Here is a 22,738-nt window from a genome sequence, read left to right on the forward strand (position 1 = left end):
AATATAAATGGAATTCGATATCGATTTCAGATCTAATGCCAAATTGAATGGAAAGGTCTGACGCCAAATCTAATGGAAAATCAAATCGAACATCGAATCTAAAGTAAATCGAAGCGGGTGTACACACCATTAGAGTCGCCATCATGCCGGGTGCAAAAGATCTGAGTCCCACCTCTGTTCCACGGTTCTTTTTTATTGCTGGTAATTGCTTCCTTTGCTATTATCCCCTGGGTGCACCTATTATCAGTTTATCATGTGTATGTTTTATGCATTTTATTGTATGTTTTTTGTGACGTATTTGGTATTAAAAACTGACTTCACTACAGTCTTTTTCTCTTCATTTATACATCCCCATGGACAGGATCCCTGTATCAGGGCCTTATTCTAGTTCACTCTCTGACAAAATCCTTCTTAGATGGACAAAACCATGTGTACTGCAGGTGGGGCAGATGTAACTTGTGCAGAGAGAGTTAGATTTGGGTGGGGATTTACTTCAAAGTGAGATCTATATTGCAGTGTAAAAATAAAGCAGCCAGTATTTACCCTGCACAGAAACAAAATAATCCACCCAAATCTAATTCTATCTGCACCTGTTACATCTGCCCCACCTGCAGTGCACATGGTGTTGTCCAGCTAAGAAGGAATTTGTCAGAAAGAGTGAACTAGAATAAGGCCATCAGTGAGGGGAAAGCATGCTTTGCACGATGGAATAATCATTGGAATGGAAGTATTTTTTTCAATGTATATTTCATATACTATCACTGTCATTGTTGTTGGCGCCATAGGATTCACATCATTTTTCTGTTATATATATTGCATTATTTGAAAGAATTTGGAATATCTTCCTTGTATGTGGGTTTGTGGCAGTCACCTAAGGGTGCAGAACTAGGGATATTACCTTTTTTTTTCCCTTTCAACAGGACCTTTTATCAATGGCAACGTAAACCATGTTGACATTTTCATGTGTAGACTAATATGGTTGACCTATTGTTCTGTCGACCTAGACACTGTCGGCCAATCCCGTCTGTCCTGCCCCCTCCTCTGCTCTGTAGAATTCCACTCTGTTCTGTCTCTCTCTCCTGTATGATGCGCCCCTGTCCTGCCCCCTCACCTGCAGGACGCCCCCTTGTCCTGTTCCCCTCCCCTATCTTGTCATGTTCCCCTTGAGGCTGCCCCCCTGTCCTGTCCCCCTCCCCTGTAGGACGCCCCACTGTCCTGTCCCGCTCTCCCAGGGATACGGTCATTGGGTCACCAGCAAGTTGTTAGTCATTAGGTAGACATCATTAGGTGCACAACAATTTAGATCGACATGCAGAAAGATCGACATGAGTCTGGGTCGACATTGGTTAGGTCGACAGGGTCATTGGGTCGACATGGGTTAGATCGACAGTCAAAAGGTCGACATGGAGTTTTTCACTGTTTTTTGAGCCGACATGTGCCGACAGCCGGTATTTCATGCCCTACCATCCACAAGGGCATGGTGGGAGAATAAAATAGTGTGCCTGAAGCATGGTGAGCAGGCAGCGAGCCATGTGAGGGGACCCAGGGGACTTTAACCTGTGTCCATGTCGACTGTGACGACATTCGGGTAAAAAAAACAGTGAAAAGCCCATGTCGACATTTTGACTGTCAACCTAACCCATGTCGACTTAATGACCCTGTCGACCTAATAACTGTCTAACAACTTGCTGGTGACCAACTGATCCACACCCCTCACCTGTATGATGTGCCCCTGTCCTGCCCCCTCCCTGTGGGATGCACCCCTATCCTGTCCCCCTCCCCGGTAGGACGCCCACCCCCCATCTTGTCCCCCTCCCCGGTAGTACGCCCCCCGGTCCTGTCCCCCTCCCCGGTAGGACGCCCCCCTGTCCTGTCGTCCCCCCCCCCCCCCCCCCCCGGTAGGACGCCCCCCGGTCCTGTCCCCCTCCCCGGTAGGACGCCCTCCTGTCCCCCTCCCCGGTAGGACGCCCTCCTGTCCCCCTCCCCGGTAGGACGCCCCCATGTCCCCCTCCCCCGTAGGACTCCCCCTCCTCCTCCCCCGGCCGGGGAATGCACTAAGCAGAGACTTTTCCTCCCAGTTCCCCGGTCGCCCCCCAGCATGTGTGTCCCCCTCTTGCTCCTGTCCTTGTCCCTGGCCCGGTCCCTCTCCCTGCCGCCCCCGGACGAGCTGCTGTGGGACGGAGTCCGCTCTTTCTCCCGGGGAGACTGGTCGGGGGCCCGGGACCGGCTGCTGGGGGCCCTGCGGAGTCTCCGTGAGGTCAGGGGTATCCGTCTGCGATGCGGGGAGGAGTGCGGGCTCCGGGGGTCCCGGCTGGAGGAGGCTGTGCTGGAGCGGGCGGACTGTCTGCTGGGCTGCGAGCGGCTGCTGCTGGGACTCCCCTCCATGTACCGACTGACGCACGAAACGGAGCGGACCTTCCAGAAGGGGGCGCCCTACAACTACCTGCAGGTGGCGCACTACAGGGTGAGGCGGTGGGCAATGCTCTGCAGGCTGATGGGGACTGGGTGCAATGCTCTGTAGATAATCATAGCCCAGTACATGGCGAGGAGGACTGGGACTGAGTGCAATGCTCTGCAGATAGCCCAGTACATGGTCTTGGTGAGGACTGAGTGCAATGCTCTGCAGGCTGAGGGGGACTGGGTGCAATGCTCTGCAGCTAGCACAGTACATGGTGAGGAGGACTGGGACTGACTTAGTTCAATGCTCTGCAGGCTGAGGGGGACTGAGTGAAATGCTCTGCAGGCTCAGGGGGACTGGGCGCAATGCTCTGCAGCTAGCACAGTACATGGTGAGGAGGACTGGGACTGACTTAGTTCAATGCTCTGCAGGCTGAGGGGGACTGAGTGCAATGCTCTGCAGGCTGAGGGGGACTGAGTGCAATGCTCTGCAGATAAAACAGCAATACAAAGTGAGAAGGAATGGGTGCAATGCTCTGCAGATAGCACAGTACAGGGTGAGGAGGGCTGGGGCACAGTGCCACAGTGAGTGACTTCTATATACTAGTTGGTTTGTGTATAGGTTTGGGATGGTGACTGCAGGAGGGAGGGGTAGTACACTAGGAGAAACCTACAGGGGCTCAGGACCAGAATGCACTGCTGTCATGTAGAGTTGCACACGTGGATGTGTGTATAGGGGGATGGGTGTCTGCCATATACCCCCAGGTGCTGATGAGAGCAGTAACTGTAGTCTATGGAGGCGGATGCTGCTGCTGTTTCCATACATTTAGCACTTATTTAATATTCTTTACAGTTTGTTTTCCTTCACCTATCAGGTTTGTGGGTGCGGGAAGGGGGTTCTGTCAGGTGTGTGTGGGGGGGGGGGTTCCTGTCAGGTTTGTGGGTGGCGTGGCCATTGGACGCCTCTCCCTGAGCTCAGAAGGTGTCTCTGGATCCCACTATGGTCAATGCTGCCAATATATTCTAATCAGATCACACGTTGGTTTAGCAGCACAAGCTGATTGTAATCTCCCTCAGTGAAGCTCCTTAAAAAGCTGAAATCCCTGCCTGTCACCTCACACCCGCTCTGTCTCCCCAATCCTACTGCCGGCCTGTCACCTCACACCCGCTCTGTCTCCCCAATCCTACTGCCGGCCTGTCACCTCACACCTGCTCTGTCTCCCCCATCCTACTGCCGGCCTGTCACCTCACACCCGCTCTGTCTCCCCAATCCTACTGCCGGCCTGTCACCTCACACCCGCTCTGTCTCCCCAATCCTACTGCCGGCCTGTCACCTCACACCCGCTCTGTCTCCCCAATCCTGCTGCCAGCCTGTTACCTCACACCCGCTCTGTCCCCCATCCCCCAATCCTTCTGTCTGTCACATCACTCCCGCTCTGTCCCCCAATCCTGCTGCCGGCCTGTCACCTCACACCCGCTCCGTCCCCCCAATCCTTCTGCCTGTCACCTCACCCCTGCTCTGTCACCCCAATCCTGCTGCCTGTCCCCTCACACCCGCTCTGTCACCCGCAAACCTACTGCATGCCTGTCACCTCACACCCTCTCTGTCACCCCTAATCCTGCTGCCTGTCACCTCACACCTGCTCTGTCATCTCAATCCTGCTGCCTATCACCCCAAATCTACTGCATGCCTGTCCCACACAAACCTGCTACCTGCCTGTCATTTTACACCCGCTTGTCACCCCCAATCCTGCTGCCTGTCACCTCACACCCGCTCTGTCCCCTAATCCTGCTGTCTGTCACCTCACGCCCGCTCTGTCTCCCCCATCCTACTGCCAGCATGTCACCTCACACCTGCTCTGTCTCCCCCATCCTACTGCCGGCATGTCACCTAACACCTGCTCTGTCCCCCCAATCCTACTGCCGGCATGTCACCTAACACCTGCTCTGTCCCCCAATCCTGCTGTCTGTCACCTCACGCCCGCTCTGTCCCCCAATCCTGCTGTCTGTCACCTCACGCCCGCTCTGTCCCCTAATCCTGCTGTCTGTCACCTCACGCCCGCTCTGTCCCCTAATCCTGCTGTCTGTCACCTCACACCCGCTCCGTCCCCCCAATCCTTCTGCCTGTCACCTCACCCCTGCTCTGTCACCCCAATCCTGCTGCCTGTCCCCTCACACCCGCTCTGTCACCCGCAAACCTACTGCATGCCTGTCACCTCACACCCTCTCTGTCACCCCTAATCCTGCTGCCTGTCACCTCACACCTGCTCTGTCATCTCAATCCTGCTGCCTATCACCCCAAATCTACTGCATGCCTGTCCCACACAAACCTGCTACCTGCCTGTCATTTTACACCCGCTTGTCACCCCCAATCCTGCTGCCTGTCACCTCACACCTGCTCTGTCCCCCAATCCTGCTGCCTGTTATCTCACATCCGCTGTGTCACCCCAATCCTGCTGCCTGCCTGTCCCCTCACACCCACTCTGTCACCTGCAAACCTACTGCCTGTCACCGCACAAATCAGCTGCCTGCCTGCTTACACCCACACTATCACCTCAATCCTGCTGTCTGTCACCCCACAAACCTGCTACCTGTCACATCACACCTGCTGTCACCCCCATTCCTGCTGCCTGCCTGTCTCCTTACACCCTCTCTGTCACCCCTAGTCCTGCTGCCTGTCACCTCACACCTGCTCTGTCACCATGTGCCCAGGTACCACACACCGTAGCTGTCACTGGACGTAGCCTGGATGTAGCTGGCAGAGAGAGGGCATGTGCCCAGGTACCACACACGGTAGCTGTCCCTGACCGTGGCCTAGACTGGATGTAGCTGGCAGAGAGGGGGCGTGTGCCCAGGTACCACACACCGTAGCTGTCACTGACCGTAGGCCTAGTCTGGATGTAGCTGGCAGAGAGCGGGCGTGTGCCCAGGTACCACACACCGTAGCTGTCACTGACCGTAGGCCTAGTCTGGATGTAGCTGGCAGAGAGCGGGCGTGTGCCCAGGTACCACACACTGTAGCTGACACTGACCGTGGCCTAGACGGGATGTAGCTGGCAGAGAGCGGGCGTGTGCCCAGGTACCACACACCGCAGCTGGCACTGACTGTGGCCTAGACTGGATGTAGCTGGCAGAGAGCTGGCATGTGCCCGGGTACCACACACCGTAGCTGGCACTGGACGTAGCCTGGATGTAGCTGGCAGAGAGCGGGTGTGTGCCCAGGTACCACACATCGTAGCTGGCACAGAGCAGGCATGTGCCCAGGTACCACACACCGGAGCTGGCACTGGATGTAGCTGGCATTATTAGCTGTAACTGTGACTTACTCTCCGCAGCTGGAGGAGTTGGATGACGCTGCTGCTGCTGCTTTCACTTTCTACATGAAGAACCCGCGTCATGAACAGATCCAAGAGGATGTCCTGCGCTACCGCCGTATGAAAGGGGTCCAAGAGCAGAGTTTCCGAGACTTAGAGGAAATGCCGTACAAGGTAAGCCTGCAAATACGGGAGACCTCCACGGGTGCCGGACGCGGTCCCGACAGTCGGGATCCCGACTATCAAAACGCCGACAGACGGGTGCCCGACGGCCACCCGCTATTTTCCCTCGCGGGGTCCACGACCCCCATAGAGGGAGAATAGAATAGGTGGCGAGCGTAGCGAGCCACCGTGCCCGCAGCGTGGCAAGTGCACCGAGTCCGCAAGGGGCTTTGTTGCGCTCACCATGCTGTCCGGGCAGTCAGGCTAATGACTGTCGGGATCCCGACTGTCGGAACCCTATACCACACCCGACCTCCACATCCATGTGCTGCTGCCACTGATGGCTGGTTGTGGCCTCTCACCCCCACCAGCTGCCCGTTACGGGCTGTCTCTACCTGTGGACTCTCTGCACAATGCTGCTCACACTTGTGACTGCTGCGTTCTCTCTCCCCAGGCGGTCTTTTCCCAGGCGGAGTCTCTGCTGTCTGAGGGTAGAATGTCCACTGCTGTCTCAAAGCTGGAGGAGTCACTGGCGTCCTACCTCTCTTCTCTGCAGGAGTGTCGGACCCTCTGTGAGGGAACACGCGAGAATGAGAACCAGACGCAACGAGACATGTCCGAGGTGATTGCAGGTATTAACCGGATTCCCAGCAGTCAGGGGGGCTCTAGCACTGTATCTCTCTCCTCTCTGTGTGCTCCCCTGTGCCCCCACAATACTCCTCATATTACCCAACATCTCCTGTCCTCCTGCCTTGTATAATCACATGTACAGATAAATATGTACAGAGGTCGTCACAACTAAACATATCTGAAATAAGATTGTGATTTTTGTCAGGAAATGTTTTACCAAAGGCTTCTCACCAGCAATCTAGAGGTAAATCCAACTGAGGGCAGCTGTCCATGTCCCAAATCATTTCTGTGCTGGGCAATAATCATTGGATTAATTATTGGATATGTTAATAAATGTGGTGAGAAGATGATGCAGACAGTAGCTATAAGACTGTTGTTTTATTGTACAGAGATCGGGGGGTCTGTCCCCCGTTATCCGCTCCCTGTCAGTCCCTCCCTTCCACCATGTCTCTCACCGTTCGCTCTCCTTGTCTCCCTGCTCTGTTTCCATCACAGAATATTACACGCAGGTTCTGCAGTGCAAACAGCGATGTGTCCTAGAGGTCACCGCGATGCCGGGGCAGAAGCGTCCGGAGCAAGATATCCTTGTGTCTCACCTGCGGTTGCTGCAGGACAGTTACGCCCAACGTAAGTCTCCCTACTCCCAATCCTTGCAGTGGGATTCCTTCAGTATGAAAGGCGAAGACCACTTTTGTCTTTGTTAGTTATGGTTCCAGAGTTGATAATAACTGTGTAGTTCCCTCCGTCCGAGGTCCCGCAAGATGCGGGAATTAATAAAATAAAAACTGCTCATCTAATGGTCTACTGGGGTCCGTATTCCAATCCAGGGAAGATGTGGTAGTGTTAGACTCCGTTCTCAAGCCTTGGGCCTAGAGAACATGTTATACATTTTTTTTTGCTGGACTTATGGTTGAAATAAAGCACTTCTAACTGCTGCTACCTGCAGAAAGGTAAACCGCAGCTTTATTGCGTCAGTCTGTAAGGACGAGCTGTGATTTTTCTAACCCTTTGGCTATTTCTCTAGTTGGGAATTGGAAGTCCGCTGCACAGACCGCCCGATCCCTATTGCTCTTCTACCCGCACAATGACACCGTTCTCCAAACACTACAAAGTTACGAGAAGCGCCTGGATGGCGCAGGGGGCAGCAAGCTGCGAGAGGTAACCCACCGCTGGGTGTATGTTTACACGTGACTGTTTCGAAGATCTTTACTGTATATCCTAACAATATATTATATTTTTAATGTGTTCCAAATATACCTTTATACCATTGAGGCCAAAAAAGTGAATTCTTTATCTCATCACCGGGCATAGTCGTCTTCCTCATCCCGAGCGCTCTCTCCCAGTCTGGGTGTCTGCAACAGTGATCCTCCTCTTGCCACCCTCTAAGGAGAAGGCTTGTGCGGAGCCCCAGGGATAATGTTGTCCCTAGGGCAGTTTCTGCTATTTGGGTAAATTCTGGAATCGGAGGAAAAGGGACCAAATCGCTGTAGTATCACCCTAGGGCAGGGGTTCCCAAACTTTTTTGACTCACGGCACCCCGAAGCATCAGAAATTTTTTCGCGGCACCCCTAGGCTAAAGGTTTCTCATTGAGTAAATCAGAAACAAATATTAAATTAAATAAATTGTGTTTATATCTCATCCTTAGGATCAGTTATGTGGTAATGGACAAAATGTACTTCTGTTTGTCCATAATTTGACTATTAAATTGGATATAAATAACTTAAATTGGTCCTCGACCATCAACCCAGGGCACCCCTGCAAGTCCCCCAAGGCACCCCAGGGTGCCACGGCACACAGTTTGGGAACTGTAAGGGCGTCTTTCGCAGATTTATCTGCAAATCTGTCTGGTTGGAACAAAAACCTGGTTATGGATGAGAGCAAATGACAGTTGACCATTTGCTTGGAAATGCTGGAAAACTGACAAACTGTCACTCATCCATAACCATGCCAGATCTGCAGATAAATCTTACTAGTGTATGGGCACCTTTTACACGAATACTTTGCTATGAGGAATAGCCTGTTCTAGACCAACTTCTAGCTATATCATATTCATATCTGTTTATGATGGACGTGACCTGGTGTCCGGATGACTGACACACCGTGACTAGGTCGACAGTCAATACTGTAGGTCAGCTGTCAATAGGGCGGCATGGAAGGGTATGGGCCATTGGCTCGACCCAATTTAGGTTGACCCTCATTGGGTCAACCTCTGAAGTTCAATCGGGCTTTTGTCGACACCTGAAATTGGTCAACATGGCTAAGGTCGACAGTGTTGGAAGGTTGACACAAGCATTAGGTTGACAATGGGAATGTCGACATGGGTTATTCCGTGTTTTTGACCCGAATGTCGACATAGTTGACCTATTGACCGTATGCCGGCATGGAAAAGGTTGACACTTGAAAAGGTGGACATGAATTGTGTATTTTTTTTTTTTTGGTATCTTTATTAATTTTTGGAACTTTTTCATAGTTTACCATCCATGTGGACTCCGACTGGAAGCCCGAAGCTTGACGAGCAAAGTGCTACACTAATTGGGGGTACTACGTGCTCTAGTGTTGACATTTTCATGTAAAAAAAAAAATGAAAAACTCAATAGATCTTTTCATGCCCGACCTTTCGCTTGTGTTGACCATTTTGACAATGTTGACCCTGTGCATGTCGCCCTTTTGCAGTGTCGACATAATGACTGATGACCTAGACACTGTCTGGGAGCTATACCACACCCACTTGGCCTCGCTCCAGGGATTTTCTCATTCACTTAGTATGTTCCTTGACCTTCACGATGAAGCTCCTATTTGGAATGAGGCCTTTCACAGAGCTGGTGTATTGTGGAGCACCGTATTATACATGATAATGCAGTGTAGTCGGTAGATATTATCTATATTTATAAGGTGTTATTGACTGGTTCTATGTGCTGCCCTTTCTGATCGTGTATGTACACTTCCTAAATGTGTCTCCTTGTCTTGTGTCGTATGTAGAACGTAGCATCGTACGTGCGCCAGACTCTGGCAGAGAAGAAACTTCTCTATTACGCCATGGAACATCTGGACATCTCCTTCCACGACCCGGTGAGTCTTGTATTGTGGGGGCCCTTCTCACTGCACAGTGTCTTCCTGCTTCCTAGGGCCCCGTAGGGTTACCCTACTCCAATTGAGACCATGCTATGGAGTCAAACGTCCCTTCCTAGTCCAACCTGCCGACACTTTATGACCATCTGCTTCATCAACGTCCTCTTTTTCACTTTGTCATAGCATTATCCATTCCATTGTGTGCAATTTAAATCTCCCCCAAACCTGTGGTATGCTCTCCCTCTCTCTCAGACACTCCCTAACCTACTTTACCCCCTCATATCTGTACGATACTCGCACTCCTTCCCCTCCCCTTAGAACATGAGTCCTCATGGGTAGGGACATCCCTGGGGATTTAGGCTAAGGCTCTAAGCTTGGTGGGTCAGTTTAATAGGGTTGGGCTGCAGGAGTGGGGGGGTAGGCATCCAGTATTACTGCTTTTTTTGGTTCTTTGCTAATTGCGCATCAATTAATGAATAATAGTAAAAAAGACAATTCTGTAATTGTAGTGTAGAGGGATGTTCAGCAATAACCCCTAAATGCTGTTTGTTGTACAGATCTACCCCCCTACCTGTGCACCATGTAATGTAATGTTGTGTTTCTAGGATGTGTGGACACCAGAGGACATTATACCAGAGAGTATTAGGGAAAGAGTCAGGTCAGTTCCTGTTATGGACCAGCAGCCATGTTTATTGCTCCACATGTTGGGTTTTCTGTGATAGTAACTAGGATCTCCTTTCTCCACTAGGACAGAGAGAGCATCTGCGGAGGAGAATGGGAGTGAGTATAAGGGTTCCTCAGTGACAAGCTGTGGCGGTGTGGTCATGTGATGCACAGTTTCTAGCACCACAGTATTGATGTGGTTTGTTACACCTCAGTATAAGTGTGGCAAGTTTGTTGTGTGGTCATGTGATGTGGAGTCTCTCGCACCACAGTATCAGTCTGGTTATGTGATGTGGTCTGTTGCAGCTCAGTATAAGTGTCGGACATTTGTTGTATGGTCATGTGATGTGGAGTCTTGCACCACAGTATCGGTGCGATCATGTGATGTGGTCTATCGCACCTCAGTATAAGTGTGGGGTGTTTGTTGTATGGTCATGAGATGTGGAGTCTCGCACCACAGTATCGGTGTGGTCATGTGATGTGGTCTATCGCACCTCAGTATAATTGCAGAATGTTTGTTGTGTGGTCATGTGATGTGGAGTCTCGCACCACAGTATCGGTGCGGTCATGTGATGTGGTCTATTGAACCTTAGCATAAGTGTGGGGTGTGTGTTGTGTGGTCATGTGATGTGGAGTCTCTCGCACCACCGTATCGGTGCGGTGATGTGGTTTGTCGCACCTCAGTATTAGTGCTGCACGTTTGTTGTGTGGTCATGTGATGTGGAGTCTCTCGCACCACAGTATCGGTGCGGTCATGTGATGTGGTCTATTGAACCTTAGCATAAGTGTGGGGTGTGTGTTGTGTGGTCATGTGATGTGGAGTCTCTCGCACCACAGTATCGGTGTGGTCATGTGATGCCGACTCCTTTATGTCCTGCAGAGGAGCTTCCTTATGAGGAAGTGACAATCACACTGACTCCGAGCCAGATGAATGGGACGGCTAGAGCCACCCTGGATGGAGTCCTCAGCGAGGATGAGTGTGACTCTCTACTCAACATGGTACAGGTGAGTGGAATGGGGGATAACTGGCAATGGGCCTGATTCAGACCTGATCGCACAGCGGCAGGAAGATTACTCCCCACTGAACTGAAATCCCGCCTTGCGAAATGGTGTGCGCGGTGTAATCACAGGCGCCCCGTAGCCAGATACTCACTCAGCTCCTGCAATGAACACAGGCCCAACCCGGCTGGCGCTGCCGCCACACACCCTCCCCTAAGCCTGCTTGGCGCGCATGCATTTCTCCCAACATTTCTTCAGCCGCGCCTGCGTTTTTCTTAGCACTCCCACTAAATCACCGGTTACCTCCCCCAGACGCCGGCTTCCTGTAAATCACTTTGCGAACGGCCATCGATCAGTTCAGGTCTGAATGGGGCCCAATGTGTGAGGGATGGACAGATCTCACCCTGCCGCACGTCTCTCCTCTGTGCACCCAGGAAGCTGAAGCGTCTGAGGACGGGTTCAGGGCAAGGAAATCGCCTCACACCCCTCGCGAGAGGATCCAGGGTCTGAGCGTCCTGCGAGCGCTGCAGGTAATCCGCTGCCTGCCCCCTGCTAACCCGGGAGGGGGCACAAGTGTCCCGTCATTACCGTCACACCCCTGGCTGATTGTCCTGCCACAGGTCTGCCCTTATGTTGTCATTTGTCAAACACAGCCTGTAACATGACAGTCAGGAGCGGGTGGTACTTTATCTCTCTCCAGACTTCTCCCCCAACCTGTTATCATTGCATTTATGATGATCAGTAGCAGAGTCCGAGAACTCTTCTCTGGTGACTTGTAATATCCATCTGCGTGCACTAGGGGGAGCTGCTGAGTAACTGTTATTGCCAAGTATGAACCTCTCCGGCCTCATGGGAGCTGTTGCATTGGCCTGCGGTGACAGCATATGGCTCGTACGATTCCCCATATCTGACATTTTATCACCGGGCATGCTGGGGTTTGTAGTTCCACGTGACGGGTTGCCCCAGTCTTGCTTGTAACAGAAGTTCTACTCCGATAATTAATTAGTTTACACTTCCAACATTCCGCAGCGCTGCACATTAAGGACAGGCTTACATAATAAGGGACGCATGTGATTTACACAGATTCTGTGGCTGATTAAAACCAGTTGAAATGTAGGCTTGAATTTAGCCAGCCCAGGAACCTGTATATAGATGTCCCGGATTAAAGGGATTTTATAGCAAGCCGAAGTAAGGGGATCCTGATATAAAAACAACATAAAGTGACATGAAACAATATGTATAGATGTGTCAGGAAACACCGGCACTTGCCCGTGCGTTGGTCAGTACTATGTCGCAGATTCTTTCTTTGGTCCGGCGTGCGACTGCTTGGGCGCCGCCATGACACAGGGGTCAGCTGACCAATGCGCTCCAATCTTCAGAGCTTAGTGCGTGTCATGTGACTCAGGTCCAGTACAACCTGTCTGGGTCTCATTGTCCTATCCCGGCCCCATTTGCAGTCACATGACAGTCCACCAATCAGCTACCACTGAGTGGGATAAAAGGAGTCCGTCTTGATCAGTCCAGCACCTTCAACAATTGTCTACCTCCTGAGAGTGATCAGAGTCTGATTTCTAGGCTCCAGATTACCTGACTCCAGAGTTACCTTGTCCTGCTGCTGCTGGTTATTCCGGTCCTTCCATCACTTGCCTGGTACTCTGCGATTACCATCTTCTGCTACCAGAGTTACCATCTGTGATCAGATGCAGCACAGGATCCAAAACCATTGGTTCCCAGACCGACCCCAGTACCATGGGTTCCCAGACCGACCCTAGTACCATGGGTTCCCAGACCGACCCCCAGTACCATGGGTTCCCAGACCGACCCCCAGTACCATGGGTTCCCAGACCGACCCCCAGTACCATGGGTTCCCAGACCGACCCCCAGTACCATGGGTTCCCAGAACCCCCCCAGTACCATGGGTTCCCAGAACCGCCCCCAGTACCATGGGTTCCCAGAACCCCCCCAGTACCATGGGTTCCCAGAACCGCCCCCAGTACCATGGGTTCCCAGAACCGCCCCCAGTACCATGGGTTCCCAGAACCGCCCCCAGTACCATGGGTTCCCAGAACCGCCCCCAGTACCATGGGTTCCCAGAACCGCCCCCAGTACCATGGGTTCCCAGACCGACCCCCAGTACCATGGGTTCCCAGACCGCCCCCAGTACCATGGGTTCCCAGAACCGACCCCAGTACCATGGGTTCCCAGAACCGACCCCAGTACCATGGGTTCCCAGAACCGACCCCAGTACCATGGGTTCCCAGAACCGACCCCAGTACCATGGGTTCCCAGAACCGACCCCAGTACCATGGGTTCCCAGAACCGACCCCAGTACCATGGGTTCCCAGAACCGACCCCAGTACCATGGGTTCCCAGAACCGACCCCAGTACCATGGGTTCCCAGAACCGACCCCAGTACCATGGGTTCCCAGAACCGACCCCAGTACCATGGGTTCCCAGAACCGACCCCAGTACCATGGGTTCCCAGAACCGACCCCAGTACCATGGGTTCCCAGAACCGACCCCAGTACCATGGGTTCCCAGAACCGACCCCAGTACCATGGGTTCCCAGAACCGACCCCAGTACCATGGGTTCCCAGACCCGCCCCCAGTACCATGGGTTCCCAGAACCAACCCCAGTACCATCGGTTCCCAGAACCGACCCCAGTACCATCGGTTCCCAGACCGACACCAGTATCATCAGTTCCCAGAACCGCCCCCAGTACCATCCGTCCCCAGTACCATGGGTTCCCAGACCGACCCCTGAACCATGGGTTCCCAGACCGACCCCATAACCATCGGTTCCCAGAACCGACCCCACAACCATCAGTTCCCAGAACCATCCGTCCTCAGACCGCCCCCAGTACCATCCGACCCCTGATCCATCGGTTCCCAGAACCACCCCCAGTACCATGGGTTCCCAGACCGACCCCCAGTACCATGGGTTCCCAGACCGACCCCCAGTACCATGGGTTCCCAGACCGACCCCCAGTACCATGGGTTCCCAGACCGACCCCCAGTACCATGGGTTCCCAGAACCCCCCCAGTACCATGGGTTCCCAGAACCGCCCCCAGTACCATGGGTTCCCAGAACCGCCCCCAGTACCATGGGTTCCCAGAACCGCCCCCAGTACCATCCGTCCCCAGTACCATGGGTTCCCAGAACCGCCCCCAGTACCATGGGTTCCCAGACCGACCCCCAGTACCATGGGTTCCCAGACCGCCCCCAGTACCATGGGTTCCCAGAACCGCCCCCAGTACCATGGGTTCCCAGAACCGCCCCCAGTACCATGGGTTCCCAGAACCGCCCCCAGTACCATGGGTTCCCAGAACCGACCCCAGTACCATGGGTTCCCAGAACCGACCCCAGTACCATGGGTTCCCAGAACCGACCCCAGTACCATGGGTTCCCAGAACCGACCCCAGTACCATGGGTTCCCAGAACCGACCCCAGTACCATGGGTTCCCAGAACCGACCCCAGTACCATGGGTTCCCAGAACCGACCCCAGTACCATGGGTTCCCAGAACCGACCCCAGTACCATGGGTTCCCAGAACCGACCCCAGTACCATGGGTTCCCAGAACCGACCCCAGTACCATGGGTTCCCAGAACCGACCCCAGTACCATGGGTTCCCAGAACCGACCCCAGTACCATGGGTTCCCAGAACCGACCCCAGTACCATGGGTTCCCAGAACCGACCCCAGTACCATGGGTTCCCAGAACCGACCCCAGTACCATGGGTTCCCAGAACCGACCCCAGTACCATGGGTTCCCAGAACCGACCCCAGTACCATGGGTTCCCAGAACCGACCCCAGTACCATCGGTTCCCAGACCGACACCAGTATCATCAGTTCCCAGAACCGCCCCCAGTACCATCCGTCCCCAGTACCATGGGTTCCCAGACCGACCCCTGAACCATGGGTTCCCAGACCGACCCCATAACCATCGGTTCCCAGAACCGACCCCACAACCATCAGTTCCCAGAACCATCCGTCCTCAAACCGCCCCCAGTACCATCCGACCCCTGATCCATCGGTTCCCAGAACCACCCCCAGTACCATGGGTTCCCAGACCGACCCCAGTACCATGGGTTCCCAGAGCGAAACCATTGATACCCACCAAGCAGTCCTAGATATAGCTAAGGGTAGAGGACTCTGGCAGAGGACCACCAGTTCAGTGAAACCCATATCCCCTTGCGGGGGTCCCCGGAGAGATCACTGGTGGGTTTAGACTCCGCGTCTCTGATCAGAGTTACGTCAACACTCTCCATAGCGGTGTCCTCAGTTCCCAGTGTCTTAAGCACTGTCATTATAGCAAGCCCCCTAGTTTCCCAGGACCCTTCACTGGGTCACTGGTCACAGTCGGGGACACCAGTTACCCGAGCCCTTACAAGATACCGCTATCCTAATGAATTTACAATCCACTAAATGTGGGAATAAGGGATACATAATATGCACTGTGTAGCAGCCTCTGATTGGCTGATGGTGCCTGCCCATGGTTCTGTAGCAGATGTGCTGATTACAATGTGCTTATACTGTCGCGTCTGTGCAGATGGCCTCATCAGGAACACTGGACCTCAGCCACACGCACCTGTATTACCACGTCACCGAGCGCGCTCGTGTCCTGGCGCAGGCTTACTATGACACGAAGACGCTGCACTTCTCATACGCCCAGCTGGTGTGCCGGTCGGCCATTGATGGTAAGGGAAGCCCCTGTGTATCCTGTCCCAAGTGTTCCTGTCACCCACAGGATGGTGGCCATGTGATTTGCAATAAGTCTCCCCTTCCCTCTACCCCTCCCTCTCTATCTCTCCCCTTCCCTCTCTTCCTTTTCTCTATCTTTCTCCTCTTCTGTACCCCCCCCCCCCCTCCTCCCCCATATTCTTGTCTCTCTTTCCCATACAGATCCCTGGAATCCATCATTAGCACACATCTGTGTGAATGTAGCTGTTGATCCTGGATGGGACTGTCCTTTATTTGTTATTGGATCATAAATTCAGTTGATTTTGGGCTCCCCCAAAGTTTTCCTCATGTCTATCTGTCTATCTATCAGGAGAACAGGAAGGACGCACAGATCTCAGCCATCCTGTACATGCAGATAACTGTGTCTTGGACCCAGAAGAGAAGCAGTGCTGGAGAGAGCCCCCTGCATACATGCACAGAGACTACAGGTAATAGATGGGCAGAGAACGGCGGAGGTGGATTACGGTCTCGGGTTAGGGAACGGCTGAGGTGGATTACAGGCTCGGGTGAGGTAACGGCTGAGGCGGATTACAGTCTCAGGTGAGGAAACGGCTGAGGCGGATTAGTCTTGGGTGAGGGAACGGCTGAGGTGGATTACAGGCTCGGGTGAGGGAACGGCTGAGGTGGATTAGTGTCGGGTGAGGGAACGGCTGAGTTGGATTACAGTCTCGGGTGAGGGAACGGCTGAGGTGGATTACAGTCTCGGGTGAGGGAACGGCTGAGGTGGATTACAGTCTTGGTTGAGGTAACGGCTGAGGTGGATTACAGTCTCGGGTGAGGGAACGGCTGAGGTGGATTACAGTCTCGGGTGAGGTAACAGCTGAGGTGGATTACAGGCTCGGGTGAGGGAACGGCTGAGGTGGATTACAGGCTCGGGTGAGGGAACGGCTGAGGTGGATTACAGGCTCGGGTGAGGGAACGGCTGAGGTGGATTACAGGCTCGGGTGAGGGAAAGGCTGAGGTGGATTACAGACTCGGGTGAGGGAACGGCTGAGGTGGATTACAGTCTCGGTTGAGGGAACGGCTGAGGTGGATTACAGGCTCGGGTGAGGGAATGACTATAATTTCTGAGCATCTGATTTATTCTTTATATATTCTGTCCCATCCTATTTACAGTGCATTTCTATATCTGAACGAGAATTTCCAAGGTGGTGATCTCTTCTTCACAGAACTGGATGGAGTGACTGTCACGGTGAGTTAATGACCATCCGCTATGACTGCCCACTGTACTCCAGTTCCTTATGCATCTGTGGGACATGGCATTGTGGCTCCAACATAGAGCAATGCAGTGTTGTCCGAACAGCCGCACATGTACCAGTGCCGTTCCGGAACAGTCCAGCAGTCACAGATCCTCTGTGCTGCAGTTACTGGAAGGCCGCTATGTATGCTGCACTGTTGCCTTACTCCCATTACAGGTTACCATGGGGAAAATATGACTCATAATGAGGGCAAATTTACTAATCTGCCTTATTTATGGAATTCATATTTTCCGATGTCATAGTCAACCGTATCCATTCGTATTAGGAAATTATAATTACTGAGGCCTACGGCATAGATTATGTCCTCTTCCATCCGTAGTAGTATCCACGGGTATTTAAAAAAATAAAAAACACTGTTCCCACAGACTAGACATTTCCAGCTCCTCTCCCAAACTAGCTGATTGGCACACCCCCAGCTAATCAGGAGCAGCCACTGGGGAAACTCCGCTCCTGATTGGCTGGGGGCGCACCAATAACCCAGTTCGGGGGAGGAGCCGCAAATGTAAACATACATTTGTGGTTTGTCCAGTCCGTGGGAACGGTGTTCAGTTTGTTTGTTTTATACCCCGTGGATGCTACTACAGATGGAAGAGGACGTGATCTCCGTCGGAGGGCTCGGTAAGTATAAATTTATTCCATTGGTTTCAATTGGATTCTCTACTGGAGAAGGGGACGGACCAACAATGGAATCCATAGGTAAGTATAGTGTGAATGATTGTAGAGTGTCTTAAAGTTTTATTTGACTGTGCGTGTGTGTTTTTATATAACTATTTGTTCGTATACTGGCCTTTGTAAATTCGGAAATACAAATTTATGTCCAGAAACAGGTACGAATGGCTACGACTATGCCTATTCATAGCCATTCGTATTTTAGTAAATTTCCCCCTAAATGTTTACTCCACGATCGCTGTAGAATATTCCCCCTCCCTATATAAGTGACCAGCTGCTGTCAGCTGGGTGGTTGGCGCGGTGTATTGTGCTTGTACAACTCCTCACCTGTGTGATGCTGCTGACGGCCACTGGAGGGCACCAACAGAGCTCCAGTCCAGACTCGCACACATGAACACTGCACCCCCACCACCATATACTATACCTATATACACACTGCACCTCTATACCCCTCCATATAGTGCCCCCCCCCCCTCTCCTACATGTACTTATGCCCCCATATGCCGCATACTCTGTACCCCTCCTCCATATACTATGCTGCAACCCCAGGTTACTTGCCATCACGGCACTCTGCAACAAGTAACCAGGAAATGGATGTAGGAACCACCAGGCGGTCCGAGCAGAGGCACTGGGGGATACGTGGGGCTGCGGATGAGGAGGAGGCAGATAACCTGGTCATCTGCTTCCCATATACTGTGCCCCAGCAGTGGGGTCCTGTGCTCATACACCCACACACAACCTAGCAAACCGGTTTGAATTGTGCCCTTTTTTGCCCATTGGTTTCCATGGAGATTCCTGGTTCCCCAATATAACGTACTGACACTAGAGGACCCCATACTTGAGCATTGCAATTTAAAAAAAAAAAAAACTTATTCTAATTACTCTGTAACTCCCAAGTGCCATTCTTTCCTCTCTCTTATTTCATTGTTATTTCCTATATGTTCAGGCAGAGGTCCGGCCCCGCTGCGGCCGCCTGGTCCTATTCAGCTCCGGCGGTGAGAATGCCCATGGTGTACGGGCAGTGACAGAGGGTAAACGATGCGCTATAGCCCTGTGGTTCACTGGAGCAGCAGAACACGCAGAGCAGGTAACTGTAGTAATAATAATACCATGAAAGACAACTTGTATCGCTACGTTGTGTATTGTTGCAGAACTTGTTCCCCAACTGTCACCTTTTCATATTTCGGCGTGTCACTGGCCCTCGGGTTATTTACCTTCGCTCGATTCCTTGGGGTTTCTCTTTGTTATGGTTCATACCGGGAAATACCTCCAATCACCCAAACGTGCAAATGTCTGTGTATAAAACACACGCTAATCCCACTGATGACTGGAGCTGCAGAGCTCGGAGATGAGGATTCATTCTGCAGAGCATTTATCTGATTGCAGAATCTGCAGAGCCATCGGGTCATTTAGCGAAGGCTCTGCAGCCTGTTGACCTGTAACGCCATGCAATACCCATTATGAAGCATGCATTCGCACTACGGTACAAGCATTGCGCTACAATATATGCTGGTATACGGTCATTAGGTCGACAGTATTAAGGTCAACATGTATCGTGTTGACCACTGAATGTCAACAGGGCTTAGGTCAACACATGCATTAGGTCGACAATGGTAAGGTCAACAGTCAAAATGTCGACATGGATTTTTCACAATTTCCTTGAGCCATTTGCCGACAGGCAGTATTTCATGCCCTACCATCCACTAGAGAACGGAGGGAGAATAGAATAGTTTGCCGAGCGCAACGAGGTACCAAGCCCAAAGCAGGGTACGCAGTGCACTTTTTCGTCGTCCATGCCGACATTCGGCACAAAAAAAGTGAAAAACTCATGTCGACCTTTTGACTGTCTACCTAATGCTTAATTTGACTGGACTTAAGGAAATCTGTTGATGTAATACTGCTTGATTTCACTAAAGCTTTTGACACTGTGCCTCATAAAAGGTTATTAATGAAACTAGGTAATTTAGGTTTAGGAGAAAAAAATTGTAATTGGATTAAAAACTGGTTGCACAATCTGGGACAGAGAGTGATGGTAAATGGCATACATTCCAGCTGGGGTAAGGTCCAAAGTGGAGTCCCGCAAGGTTCAATATTGGGACCCACTTTGTTTAATATATTCATTAATGATATTGGAAGTGAGTAAATTTTTATCCCCACCCGACACCCAGGTGAATAAAATGACGAGAAAATTACTATGTTTAGACGACTATTAAATAGTGTGATAATGATCACCAAACATTTGAAAAGGTCAACTTTTAAAAGACAGAGAAGAACTGAATATCACACTAATATATCACGACATATAAAAGTTGTGTAAAAAAGGGAGAATAGGCGAGAAAAAGGGAACAAAACCACAATTGAATATCCCCCTTGGTGTCCCAGGATGCTACCAATATGGAGGTTGTGCAGTGATATCCAGGTAGCAGCTGCTCCACAGCCTGAGCCTGATGCTATACATACATAGCTGGAAAGCAGCAACAGCAGTACATTCGTCAGAAGGTGGCTACGTCCTTACAGGGCTGCTTTCGCTTGTACGGGCAAAATCACAGAAAGTTATTTCCTCGTCCTTGCTCCCTCTTACCCATTGAATTCCCCCATCCAAGAGTCTCCCCGCTGTTCTGTTTGGGTCGTTATTAGGGGTACTAATATCTACTTAATGCTGGGTCCTAGAGAGGTGACTGAATTAGGTGTCCAATCAGCTGAGGATATGGTGCAACTCTACTGCATGCGCAGTTAGTGCCCATTTGATGGACAGGGACAAGCATCTGAGATGGACATACACAAAGGTGTTTATATTATCGATACAATCTATTTTAATGTAACAGAGCACTTTGTGAATGAGCCCCTCTGGAAATAATAAACCGATCCTCTTAAACCCCCCCCCTCCGCTGTAACTTGTCTTTATGTTAGGAAAGAGCCCAATCCAAGATCCTGATGGAGGGTGGCATCAGCCCCCAAGAGAGAATGGCCGATGAGACAGGCCAGACCGGGAAAGAGACCAGTGAGAAAGAGACCGGAAAACCGCCTGGCCGACAGCAGAGGAGGAGAGTGGCCAGGAAAATTCAGGATGAACTGTAAACGCGGCGCAAGAGACTGCATGACAGGGACCGCCGTAAGGGCCGCAGACCTCTGTCCGGATTCGGGTACTGCAGGCCTGTGACCGCAACGTGTCCGAGTCCAGGCTCAGACAAAAGTAGACATTTAAAGAAGTCAAGGGCCGAATGAGGATTTATGGGTGGAGCTTCTGCAGGACACAGGAATTGCTGGGTTAATGGAAAAGGTCTGCAGGCCACATGTTACGCAGGGGTACATGGGAGAGACGCTCTGCGAGCAATCAGACTCCCAGCTTGCCCTATATGCACTATTGTGTTGCATCTCTCCGGGGTAAAACTCTGCAGAGCCACAGTCAGTGATGGGTTAATGATGGGGTTTTTTGCTGTGTAATTTTGTCTTTTTTATAATAAAGCCTGTAGTCTGCCCTCCGTGCGTCCGGGGGGGTGATGTGAGTTACCGGCGCTGCCAAATTCCCAGTATTCCATGTGCACAATAAGGTGTTTGTGTGTGCAGCCCGGGGGGGAAGCTGAAGATGCCTTTATATGGGGACGATGTGGTAGAGGAATGAAGCGGTGAGATGGATTCATAAGACAACAGCCTGGGAGATGTGTATAGGAGCAGCAGGTGACTTTATATAAGGGACATCTAACATACCTGTATATAGTGAGACTCAGGAACCGTTATCTGAAGCACAGCCTGGGAGATGTGTATAGGAGCAGCAGGTAACTTTATATAAGGGACATAGAAGTTGACGGCAAGAACCACTTGGCCCATCTAGTCTGCCCCTTTTTATAACATGTTACCTCAAACTTTGACCCTTATTTTTTTGTAAGGATATCAATATGCCTACCTCAAGCATGTTTTCTACTGTATTTGCCTCTACCACCACTGATGGGAGGCTATTCCACTAATCCACTACCCTTTCTGTGAAGTTTTCCTCAAATTTCCCCTGAATCTTCCTCCCTCTAGGTCAGTGGTCAGGGAACTCGGTCCTCATTACCCCACGCAGTGCATGTTTTGCAGGTCTCCTCACAGAATCACACGTGAAATAATTAACTCCACCTGCGGACCTTATAAAATGTGTCTGTGAGTAATTAGTACACCTGTGCACCTGCTGGGTTACCAGCAAAACATGCACTGTGTGGGGGAATGAGGACCGAGTTCCCTGACCACTGCTCTAGTGTCAGTGCATGTCCTCGTGTTCTGCTGCTCTTCTTCCTGTGAAGAATGTCTCCTGCCTGTACCTTGTTAAAACCCTTGATATATTTGAAAGTTTCTATCATGTCCCCCCTTTCCCTTCTCTGCTCTAAAGTATACATATTAAGATCTTTTAGTCTTTCCTGGTACGTTTTGTGATGTAGGCCATGCACCATTTTAGTTGCCCTTCTTTGTACAGGCTCTAATGTATTTATATCCTTCTGGAGATATGGCCTCCAGAACTGAACACAATACTCTAGGTGAGGTCGTACCAATGACCTATACAGTGGCATTATTACTTCTTTCTACTGCTGATACCTCTCCCTATGCAACCAAGCATCTGACTTGCCTTCTTCATTGCTTTGTTACATTGCCTACCTGCTTTTAAGTCCCCTGAAATAGTGACACCTAGATCACTCTCTTCCTCAGTAGTTTCCTACATCTAACATCCCAGTATATAGTGAGACTCTCCTTACCTGAAGCACAGGCTGGGATCCCGGCATGGTCCCTCTGGAAAGCTGCAGGTGGATCCAAACAAGAAGAGTTACAGCTGACGCAGCTTTGACGGCGCATGTGGAGCCA

The 22,738-nt window shown here is 51.5% G+C and overlaps 1 protein-coding gene across 1 annotated transcript; it reads left to right on the forward strand.

Moving 5' to 3' along the window:
- The first annotated feature begins 1,943 nt into the window (after nt 1-1,943).
- On the forward strand, nt 1,944-21,391 carry P3H3 (prolyl 3-hydroxylase 3). The gene is made up of 15 exons (XM_083149704.1): nt 1,944-2,464; nt 5,733-5,885; nt 6,328-6,505; nt 6,999-7,130; nt 7,528-7,661; nt 9,484-9,573; nt 10,179-10,231; nt 10,322-10,353; nt 11,117-11,241; nt 11,670-11,765; nt 15,787-15,934; nt 16,288-16,405; nt 17,094-17,169; nt 18,852-18,992; nt 20,816-21,391. Exons 1-15 carry the CDS (start codon nt 2,099-2,101, stop codon nt 20,981-20,983), a joined length of 2,010 nt encoding a protein of 669 aa, XP_083005830.1. The 5' UTR covers nt 1,944-2,098; the 3' UTR covers nt 20,984-21,391.
- Nucleotides 21,392-22,738: the final 1,347 nt, after the last annotated feature.

The sequence above is a fragment of the Crinia signifera genome, chromosome 6, assembly GCF_055691185.1.
Source record: "Crinia signifera chromosome 6, ASM5569118v1, whole genome shotgun sequence".
Classification (NCBI taxonomy): Eukaryota; Metazoa; Chordata; class Amphibia; order Anura; family Myobatrachidae; genus Crinia; species Crinia signifera.